Here is a 12037-nt window from a genome sequence, read left to right as displayed (position 1 = left end):
GAAGTGGCACTGTGGCTCAAGTGGTAGAGCGCTAGCCTTGAGCTGAAGAGCTGAGGGACAGCACCCAGGCCCAGAGTTCAGACCCCACGACCGGACCAAAAACAAAAAATAAACCAGAATGATAGTTTATAGCTTTACTGGCTAAGGATATACAGAATAGGCTCAGGCACCTTCAAAGGCTGTTTCTAAAAAGATAGGATCCAGACATAATTATAGAGATGACCAAGGCTGGGTATATACTTCAGAGCCTAGGCACTGTTTTTATGCTCAAAGCTAGAACTTTACCACTTGAGGTACAGCTCCACTTTCAGCTTTTTCTGGTAGTTAACTGGAGTTAAGAATCACAGATTTGCCAGTTGCTGGTGGCTCACGCCTATAATCCTAGCTACTCAGGAGGCTGAGATCTGAGGATTGCAGTTCAAAGCCAGCTGGAGCAAGAATGTCTATGAGACTCTTATCTCCAATATACCACTAGAAGACCGGAAGTGGCGCTGTAGCTCAAGTGGTAGAGTGCTTGCCTTGAGCGGAAGAGCGCAGGGACAGCACCCAGCCAAAAGAGCCCTACAATTGACAAAATCAATCAATCAATCAATCAATCATAGATTTTCTTGCCCAGGCTGGCTTCAAACCATGATCAGCTTCCTAAGTAGCTAGGATTCCAGGCATGACCCTCTGGCAACCAGCCTTAAATTTCTTTTGTGTATGTGTTCATACTAGGTCTTTAATTCGGGGCCTGGACACTTTTCCTTAGCTTTTTTGCTCAAAGCTGTCACTCTACCACTTGAGCCACAGCTCTACTTCAGCTTTTTGGTGATTAGATAAAGGGTCTCATAAGATGCCTAACCTGGCTTCAAAACACAATTCTCAGGTCTTCTGAGTAGCTGGGATTATCAGAATGAACCACAAGTTCCTAGCATGTTTAATATTGTGTGTGTCTATGTATGTGTATGTGTATGTGTTTTGTTACTGGGGTTTAAACTCAGGGTCTTGCTCTTGCTAAGCAGGTGTTCTGCCACATTGAGCCACCTCTTCAGCCCATGGACAAGAATAAAGACACAAGAAGCTGTTTTGGTTTAGCTCATCAGACAAAAGAGTAGTCACAGCAGGTCCTGTGGAAATGCTGTCTTTGTGCACTAAGGGGCGGGTACCAGGATTCTTCATTTAGATTAGTTAGGCTGTGCCAGGACCCTAGTCCATTCCTTTGGATGGTGTGGGGACTCTAGGTTTTCCCATTGTAGATGTTTGTATAATTGGACCAAGTGTATTTTCTTTCTTTATATCTGTGGTGATCCTGACCTCAGAGAGGTAGCATTCCACTTCTGCATACTGGCACACATTAATGGATTCTGCCTGCAGCTTGTGGGAGGTTGGTGGTCATAAGACTGAGGTCCAGCTCCTTCTCTGAGAACTGCTATACTATAGATATTGTCCAGAAACTATGAGAGGCATTTTAGTATATCTTAGGGTTTTTGGGCCTTCTCTGCTGCAGGTGTTCATATTTTCTACACTTACTTTATGGATTATCTGGAGAGGTAAGGCTATGGGGAAAATTAGTCTTATCCTCAGAAAGCTTGTCTAAAATCCAACTGAAAAGAGACTGTTCTGTGTTGAATAGGCTTCTAGTGGCATTGCACTTTTAGGATGATTTTTTTATGGTTGAATGCTTGGAGATATGGAAAGTTGGGTACTTCTGGTGCCTTAAGCCAGTGAATAGATGGGGTAACAATGAAAATAAACATTGAGGCAACTAGGAGTTTTTGTCCAATATACTTTAGGAGTTGTGAGGAAAAAGGTTTGAGAGGAACTATTTGAAAGACAGGACATGGTAATTGCAGAAACTCTATAATGTGAGTTGTCATTTAAAAGTATGTTGTTCCATTGGGTAGCTCATGTCTGTAATCTCAGCTACTCAGGATATGGTCATTGAGGTCAGATGGGTCATGGTTCTAGACTGCCTGGGTGAAAAAGTAAGATCCCATCTCAAATCAATAAGTTGGTGTGATGTTTCATACCTGTGATCCCAGCTATATGAGTAGGAGAATCATGATCTGAGGCAACCCCTAGCAAAATACCTGAGAATAACTAAAGCAAAAATGGGCTGGGACATGGCTCAAGTGTTAGAGGGTTCCTTGCCTAACAAGTATAAGGCCCTGATTGCAAACCTCAGTATTGAAAAAAGAAAAAGGTACACAGGTGTTTGGAGACTGGTTGGTTTTGCTAACAAAGTGATGCAGAAGTATGCTCTCCCTCTCCCTGACTGTGTTAAGAGAATTCATTTTCTCTTGGAGCTTTTTTTTTTTTTTTTTTGGTCGGTTGTGGGTCCTGAACTCTGGGCCAGGGTGCTATCCCTCAGCAATGCAGCTCAAGGCTAGCGCTCTACCACTTGAGCCACAGTCCCACTTCTGCTTATGTGGTGCTGAGGAATCAAACCCAGGGCCTCATGCATGCAAGGCAAGCACTCTACCACTGAGCCCCCTCTTGGAGCATTTTTAATTTTAAGTTTTTTTTTTTGGGGGGGGGGACTGGTACTGGTACATGAACTCAAGGCCTGGTGTTCTTATTTAGCTTTTATTGCTCACAGCTATCACTCTACCACTTGATTCACACCTCTTCATCTGACTTTTTGTTGGTTAATTGGAGATAAGAGTCATAGACTTTACTGCTCTGGCTGACTTGGAGTCCTGATTTTCAGAACTCAGCCTCCTAAATAGCTTAAAGGCATGCACTACCTGCACTGGTCTAATTTTATGATTCTTGAAGAAACAACTAGTAAGATTTGGGAAGCAGTGGCAGACATCAGTGAAATCAGGAATTTCAGTTGGTTACAAATGTACCTTCTAAGATGTTTTTACCATTTTTACATACTGAACACACTTTTGCTGTGAGATTGATTTGTAAAAAAAAAAGTGAAGACAGAACCCTTCTGGGTTTTTGTTGTTGTTGTTTTCTTGGCAGTACTGGGGCTTGAATTTAGGGTCTCAAGTTTTCCCTAGGCTGGCTTGCTTGGTTTGGACTGGGGTTATAGCTAGACTTGAGCCACACCTCTGGCCCTGTGATCTCATTTTCTAAAATCAAACTGTCCACTAGAAGGAGATGTTTAGCTGTCAGAAAATTGAAAGTAAAAGTAACTTTACAAAGTTTTATATATTTAATTTTATGAAATTGAACCGAAAGTGACATAAAATCATGTTAGAACACAAATTACTTTATATATTATCTAGGCCAACCCTCTTATTTTATAGGAAAATCAATGCAGCTGTTGTTTTCAAAGGTGGTTGAACATAACTTTTCCTCAAATTTGTAGCCTAGTGTTGGCAGCACTATAATAATTGTGAGGAGAATTAATACATACTGTATTAACTTTCCATAGTACATGCAGCATAATCAAATGAGTGCAAGTTTGCAGGAAAAGTGGCAGATTATGTATATCTGTTCTGCTTGAAACACAATGAAATGAACAAATGATTTAAAAAATAGGAACTTTTTTCCTTTTTTGTGCCAAAATGAAGTTTTAGCTCAGGTCCTCAAACTTGCTAGACAGGCACTGTATCACTTGAATCATGCCTCCAGCCTTTTTGCTTTGTTTGTTATTCTTATATTTTTGTCTAGGTCAGCCTTGGACTTTGTTCCTCCTACCTCTGCCTCCTGAGTAGCTAGACTTATAGGCATGAGCCACTGCACACAGCCCCAAAGGTCATTGTTTTATCTCCACATATGTTAAAGTAGGAAATTTTTAAATGTAAAGAATTCATTCTCAATTTTTATAGGTTCTAAAGATAATTTGCTTTTTGTAACATTTGAATTAAAACACTGAAATCCTAATATAGGGTCTTCATGAGACATATATAAATTTTGTTAACAGGGCCTTTTCTTACAACGTTTTAGAAACTGACATTTTGTGATTAAAGCTTTTTTTCACTGTATGAAGTGTATATTATTCGCTTTCTCCCATTTTCCCCATCCAGTTCCTGCCCACAAGTTGCATAGTTCATTTTTTACATAGTGTATATTGAATACCATGACTGTATTTGTTTACCCTTCCTCTCTCCATTCCTGTGTAATTCTTAAGTTGTAGAGAAGAGTGGGAAGTCTAGGCTTTAAACCCTGGTAGAAAAAGATGAGCTACTAAGATTAATGCAGGGGCTCTGGGTTCAGAGTATTTTAATAAGATATTGTACCTTGTGTGCCCACTGGGGAGCAGTGACCTGGTTATCAGGACCACAGGAGAGGATGGAAAGTCATTATTTTGAAGTCTACATTTCAGGGACTCAATATAGTCCACAACTTACCTAAACATGGTAAGCAGTGAAATCTCAGTCTTGAGAATTGGTAGGGTGACCTGCCTATCTTAATGGGTGAAAAGCCAAAATCTAACATATACCCCCACATACTTGAACTACAGGTATGATTTGCTTCTGAGAATTTTGTTTTCTTCTTTCATTTCCTTCCTTGGTAACTACTCTGTTAAGATAAGTTCATTTAAATTCAATAACTTTTAGCATATCTAAGAGTAGTGTAACCACTACTCTAGCAAATTCAAGAGCTTTTTCTTCAGCTTACAAACCTCATATTCCTCTTTTTTTCATACAACCTTGAGCAACTAGTATATTGTTTTCTATGCATTTGTCTTCTTTTGGACATTTTATACATGAAATCATAAAGTATGTTCTCTTGTGTCTAGTTTTTTTTTCCATTTAACATGTTTTTAAAGTCAGTGTTTCCATGTTGTATGATATGTCAGCACTTGTTTTAGTTGAATAATACTATTGTGTATTTTATTTATCCAGTTTGTCAGTTAATGAAAATAATGGTGCTTTCTCCCATTTTCCCCCTCCTGTTCCTGCCCACAAGTTGTGTAGTTCATTTTTTTTACATAGTGTATATTGAATACCATGACTGGATATGTTTACCTCCATTCCTGTGCAATTCTTAAGTTGTAGAAAAGAACTCTAGCCTTAGGAGCTGGCAAAAATTTCTAGGGTTATTCCCATTCATAACAACAAATAGGAGCCATAGATGTTAACAAAAAGATGGTACAGAGTTCTTTTATCATCATATTAGACAAAGTAACCAAAAATGTAAAATTCTGATAGAATGCCATGAACTGGAGGTGTGGCCTAAGTGAGAGAGTGCCAGCTGTGCAAAATAGCTGAGCAAAAGCACAAGGTCTTGCATTCTAGCCCCAGTAACAGTACAAAAACAAATGCCATAAAAAGCAAGGAAATTAATAAGACAGACTGGGTACAGTAGTTCATGTTAGTAATGCCAGTTCTTTATGCTGCTTTCAATATAGTTCAAGCATATTTCCAAATTATTCACTCTCTTCTTCCCTTCCTCTTATAAGTAGTACCTTAGGCTCATGTTCTATGTTTTTCACATTTTACAATTATATATGCAAATAGATTCCTGAATAAGTATGTGTTTTAGGTCTTGCTTTTAGATATGGATGAAAACATGTATCTGTTCTTTTTGTGCTTGAGCTATCCTACTATCATGCTCAATATGCCTTTCAATTCCATCTCTTCCTACAAATGACATGATTTCATTTTTCTTTATGGCTATGTAATATTACATTGTGTGTGTGCGCATGTGTGTGCATGTGCGTGTGTGTGTGTGTGTGTGTGTGTGTATGTGTGTATCTCCTACAACTTTATCCCTTCATCTGTTGGGCATTTTGGCTAATTTTACTCTTTGGCTATTGTGAACAGTGTTGCGATAAACATGGCCATAGAGTGTCTTTCTGGTATATTGATTTACTCTTCTTCAGATATTTGCCCAATAATGGTATGGCAGGGTCATAGGAAAGATGTATTTTTAGTTACTGATTTTCTTTTTTTTAATTAATTTTATTGTTAAGGTAATGTACAGAGTGGTGCAGTTACATACATAGTAAGGTAGTGGGTACATTTCTTGTTGAACATTGTTTCCCCTCCCTCATTTTTCTCCTACTTTCCCTCCCCTCTCAGTGTTTCCCCCTACCCTCACCCCCACCAAGTTATAAAGTTCATTTCCAACATATTGTCTTGTGTCTTGTCAAAATGATTGCACTAGTTTACTTTCCACCAACAGGGGAAAATTTTTCGTGGCTCAGTAATGAGTTAAATGTTTATTCTTCCTCCTAGTATTTATGATTTTAATATTCAAGTCATTTGAAATTATTTTGATTTATTTTTGTATGTGTCAGTTATGGGGCCTGAACTCTGGGGTCTGTCTACTGTCCCTCAGCTCTGCAGCTCAAGGCTAGCACTCTACCAGTTGAGCCACAGCACCACTTCTGGCTTTTTCTGCTTATGTGGTACTGAGGAATGGAACCCAAGGCCTCATGCATGCAAGGCAAGCACTCTACCACTGAGCCACCTCACAGCCCTTATTTTGATTTTTAGTATGGATTAGGGTCTGATTTCATTCTTATAAATAATGCATTATCTTTTTTTGATTTTTCCTTTCTTACTGGAAAGCATTTAGTTTGCACTTTTACAAAGTTTTTGCCTTTATTTTATTTTGTTATTGCATTCTGATCCATAATTTTTTTTTCTTTAGACTAAAGAGAATTCATCTTCTATGATTACTGACCTCAACATAATAATGGAGCCCACAGACTATTCAGAATTAAGTGAATTTGTATCTAGGTAAGCTATTTTCAGATTTATTATTTTGAGAACTACTATCATTCTAAAGTCTTAAGTTTTCTTTTAGTAAGCAAATGGAGCTTCTTACAAAGCCTAATACTACTATTATGGTTTGTATTTAAGCATTCTTTCTATGACTCTTTTAGTATATATTATTGCATATTCAGTATGTGTTGAGGCATTAAAATATGAGCAAACCCAGATATAGTTCTTTTTTTTGTGTGTGTGTGTGTGTCGGTCGTGGGGCTTGAACTCTGGGCCTGGGCACTGTCCCTCAGCTCTTCAGCTCAAGGCGAGCGCTCTACCACTTGAGCTACAGCGCCACTTCCGGTTTTCTGGTGGTTTATTGGAGATAGGAGTCTTACGGTCTCTCCTGCCCGGGCTGGCTTTGAACCGCGATCCTCAGATCTCAGCCTCCTGAGTAGCTAGGATTACAGGCGTGAGCCACCAGCGCCAGGCTCAGATATAGTTCTTGATCCGCATGGAATTTACAGTCTTGTGAGAAGTCAGATACTAATCAAATAGTTGAAAGAAGTCTAAAATTGTGGTTATTTTAAATGCTACAGGGGAGAGTTACATTTTGCTGTCAAAGTATATATTAGGAATTGGATCATAAGGGAGAATGTGGAAGCTTAGTTGATATGAGAAACCAGTAGGTATGAATTAAAAAAGACAGAGAGGGGGTAAGAGGAAATGCAGGGATATATTGTGTCATACAGAGTTCACATAGTCCTTTTGTGCTGGCCATGCTTTGGAAGTAGCATCTGCTATCTGGAAACTACAAAAGGAAGGATATCTATCTCCTTGGTAATGGGGATGTTGTAGCTACTTAATAAATACTTGGCCTCAGGATTTTGGGTACTTCTCCTAGACTTGGTTTCCCCCTTCTGAAAACTGAGTGGCGTTTTAGAAAAGATGTTGAACATAGATCAGAGGATGTGGATTTTAGTCCAGACTCTAACCTTGTGTAAATTGCTTCTCTTTTTGAATTCTTCTTTATCTCTGTAACTTAAGTATCATGTTCCTATATGTAAATTTAGTACTAGTAAGTAGACCTGTAGTTTTATAGAATGAGAATTCATATCTTTAATTTTAATTAGGAAAAACTTAGCTATTAGCTCATTGATTTGCCTCTCCTCTTGTTATCCCTTATCACAATCTGTCTTCACATTGCACAATAAACATGTCACATATAAAAAGAACTAGGTGTGATGGCACACACCACTAATTCCAGCACTTGGGAAGGTGAGGCTAGAGATCACGCGTTTAAGGTCAACCTGGCTACATAGTGAGTTCCATGCCATCTTGGACTATAATATTGAAAGTTTGTCTTAAAATAACCTAAACACAAAAGAATAACAGTATGCTTTTCTTTTCTTCTCTTTTTGTCTTTGTGTTGTCATAAATTTTGTTTTTACATATATTGTGAATATTTTTGCCTACTCAATTATTTTTTAAAACAAGCCAAGTATTTTTAAAACAATTAAAAATAAGAAAACAGTTTTGTGTGTAAATTTATCTTTTTTTACCATTTCCAACATTTTTCATATTTTTATGTTGATTCATATTTCTCACTGTGTGTACTTATGCTGGTCTATTAGCTACGAGTTCTGTTAGCTTTTGTTTCTTTGGAAAGGTCTTTTATGTGCCTTCATCTTTTGAAAGATATTTTAGCTGGCTATAGAAAAATGGGTTGGCTTTTCTTTCAGATCTTTAAAAGTATCCTTCCGGGGCTGGGAAGATGGCTCAGTGGTAGAGCGCTTGCCTTGCAGGCATGAGGCCCTGGATTCAATTCTTTAGCACCACATAAGCAGAAAAAGCCAGAAGTGGCACTGTGGCTCAAGTGGTAGAGCGCTAGCCTTGAATGCCTGAGGCCCTGGGTTCGATTCCTCAGCACCATATAAGCAAAAAGAAAAAAGCTAGAAGTGGGACTGAGGCTCAAGTGGTAGAGCGCTAGCCTTGAGCTGAAGAGCTGAGGGACAGCGCCCAGGCCCAGAGTTCAGGCCCCTCGACCGGACCCCCCCCCCCAAAAAAAAAAAGTATCCTTCCATCATCTTCAAGATCTCATAGAATTGACAAGTCTTCCATAATATCTTTTGAGGATTTTAATTAGCATATACTAGTTATACAGGAGAGGTTTTCTTGTGACATTTTCACAACTATGTACAATGTATCTCAATCAACTTCATCCCACTCTCCTCCATTTTCACTTTTTGTTATTGTTGTTGTGGGGCTTCAACTCGGCCTGGACGCTGTCCCTGAGCTCTTCAGCTCAAAGTGAGCTCTACCACTTGGGCAACTGCACCACTTCCAGTTTGCTGGTAGTTAATTGGAGATAGAGTCTCATGAACTTTCCTTGTCTGGGCTGGCTTTGATCCTCACATCTCGATTACAGGCATGAGCCACTGGCTCCTGGCCCATTCTCACTTTTCAAAACAATTTCATTGTTCTATTTTCATATATCTGTTTTCAGTACTGTAGTCTATATCAATCATTTCATCTTCATTCACCCTCTTCCTTAGCCTCCCCATTTCTGCTAAGCAAGTAGGTGCCCACTGCCTCAATATGAGCCTGTTTTACTTTCCTGAGACACATTTGTTTTAGAGTGTATTAATGTACTAAGGAATTTCACTATGGCATTTCAGACATGTATAATATTTTGTTCAGAATAACCCTCTGTTGTCTTCTCTTCATAAATAGTTCACTGTAGTTATTTACCCTTCATATTGTTTCCTCTCTCTCTCTCTCCTTCCCTCATTTTCCTACATAGTCCCATGATTAGGATCATAATCTCTGTGTAGGTCTCTACAACTCTGAATATGTATGTCTTTTAAGTCTAACATCTACATATGACCCAAATTATATGAGATTTGGTTTTATTTTGTTCGCTGGCTTGAACTCAGCCAGGGCACTCTCTCTCTTAGCTTTTTCACTCAAGGCTGTCACTTTACCACTTGAGCCATACTTTCACTTTTGGCTTTTTGCTAGTTAACTGGAGATAGTCTCAAACCTTTCTTCTTGAGCTGACTTTGAACTGGAATCCTCAGATCTCAGCCTCCTAGGTACTAGGATTGCCCCATTTGTTAGGAAATGGAAAGACTTGAAGAAAATTATATTAAGTGAAGTAAGCCAGGCCAAAGAAACATAGGTGCCATGGTTTCCCTTAATTGCAATAACATATGTTTAGGACAAGCAGAAAAGGTCAAAAGCTATGTATATATGATCATAATAAGATGATGTTAAGTGAAATGAACCCCAAGATAGGAACACAACAAGTGGGTTTTTTTTCTTTCTTGCTATTGTTTTTAATGTATTTTAAATATACTATGTGATTTTTTTTGTTTCTCTTATATGTTCTTCCCCTACAGTATAACCCCTGTTTTCACTGTATTTGATGTCGGTGCCCTGCATCTTTATATACATTTTTCTAATTTGGGGAGGGTAAGGATAATAACAAAATGCTGAAATAAGGATACAGATTGACCTATTGTAACAAAGAGATGTACAAGATACTATGTTGAAAATGAAGTTTACAACTTGGGGGGGAGGATTGGGGAAGTGGGGAGGGAAGGGATGGTAGGAGAAAACCAAAGGAGGAGGTAACAATGCTCCACAGGAAATGTGCTCATTACCTTACTCATGTAATTGTAACCCCTCTGTACAGTATTTTTACAACCAAAAAACATTAATAAACAAATCCTCTGAATTTTAGAAAAGAGTCAACATTTCATCTAATCATCACTGAGTATAATAAATTGTAATAACTAAAAAAATGGTGGGACAAAGGGTCAACTAATTCAACAGTGATACTAAACACTAAGTTGAAAATGATCTATACAACTTGTAGAGGAGGGAGTTGGGAGGGAAACAACTGTGAGAAAAGGAGAGAAGAGGTAACACTATTCAAAAAGAAATGCACTATGAGGTACTGGTGGCTCACGCCTATAATCCTAGCTACTCAGAAGTCTACATCTGAGGATCAAGGTTCAAAACCAGCCCTGGCAGAAAAGTCCATGAGACTCTTATCTCCAATTAACCACCAGAAAACAGGAAGTGGCGCTGTGGCTCAAATGGTACAACACTCGCCTTGAGCTGAAGAGTTCAGGGACAGCACTCAGGCCCAGAGTTCAAAACAAAAAAATGAAGAAAAAAATATACTCCATGTATTTATATAACTGCAACCCCTCTGTACATCATTTTTACAACAAAAATTTTAAAAATTCTTTTCAGAAACACATTCACAACCATTCTTTTACATAATATCTGCAGTTGCTTTCATAATACCGTCACAGATATTTAGTATTCAGCCTGTTCAGGAAAAAATTAGATTGCTGATTCATATGGTAGCTACGTAACACTATCAAAGTATTTTCAGAGTTGTGGTCCAATTTTGTATTCCCAGTAGCAGCATGCAAGAGTTCAATTTACTCTACATCCTCTTCAACATTTAGATATTTTTTCTGTAAAACTGAAGAAAGTAATTTAAGAAAACACCAGGAAATGAGAAAACATTCTATTTTGATGTATTGGCATAAATAATATAAAAATTTCCATCCTCCCAAAAGCAATCTATACAAAATCCCAATGTCATTCTTCACTGAGATAAATAATCAGCTACCTAATATTGGCAAGGAAGCTAAAAATATTAAGAAAAATCTTGAACAACTGATGCTGGGAAAACATGCAGAAAACCAAGGGGATATCTGTCACCTTGTACTAAAGCAATTCAAAATGTATCAAAGACCTCAATCTGAAACTTGAAATTACTATAGGAAGAGAAACATTGTAACTTAGTGACCTAGGCAGGAACTTTCTGAGTAGAACTTTATGGGCTCAGCAAATCAGAAAGAGAATTGACAAATGAGATTGTATCAAGCCAAGCTGGGCACCAGTGATTTATGTCTGAATCCTAGCTACTGAGGAGGCTGAGATTTGACCATCAGAGTTCAAAGCCATCCTGGGCAGAAAAGTCTATAAGACTCTTACCTCTAACTTTTAAAAGCCAGAAATGGAGCTGTGGCTCAAGTGGCTCAACAGCTTTGAGCACAGAAACTCAGGGACAGACCCATGCCCTGAGTTTAAGCCCTAGGACTGGTATAAACACACATGATTCTGCATATCAAAGGACAGTAAGCTAAAAGCCTATAAAATGAGAGAAAATATTTGCTAGCTATACTTCAGAAAAGGGCCTAGTAATATTAGAATATACAGAGGGCTCATGAAACCGAACCTTCAAAAAATTAATAACCCAGTTAAGAAATGGGCAAAGGAGCAGTTACAACCTTAAATCCATCTAATTTCCCAGGGTGCTTGGAATAGCATCCAAGTTTTTTCTTTGTAATGAGATTTCTGCCATAGAAAAAGCTTTGCCTGGAGAATTTCAGACCATTTTTCCTGCCTTTTACAAA

At 38.3% G+C, this 12037-nt stretch overlaps 1 protein-coding gene across 1 annotated transcript in view; it reads left to right on the top strand.

Annotated features, from left to right (window-relative positions):
• The window catches only part of Cenpp (centromere protein P), a 183444-nt gene that overhangs the window by 5660 nt on the left and 165747 nt on the right, over positions 1-12037 (top strand). The window contains exons 2-3 of the mRNA XM_013026373.1: positions 5709-5784; positions 6541-6629. Coding sequence (XP_012881827.1) covers positions 5709-5784; positions 6541-6629 — 165 coding nt within the window. The remainder of the gene's footprint in view (positions 1-5708; positions 5785-6540; positions 6630-12037) is intronic.

This window comes from Dipodomys ordii, unplaced genomic scaffold, assembly GCF_000151885.1.
Source record: "Dipodomys ordii isolate 6190 unplaced genomic scaffold, Dord_2.0 Scaffold93, whole genome shotgun sequence".
NCBI lineage: Eukaryota > Metazoa > Chordata > Mammalia > Rodentia > Heteromyidae > Dipodomys > Dipodomys ordii.
The sequence above is the reverse complement of the archived record's forward strand: the minus strand, read 5'-3'. Positions and strand labels throughout refer to the sequence as shown.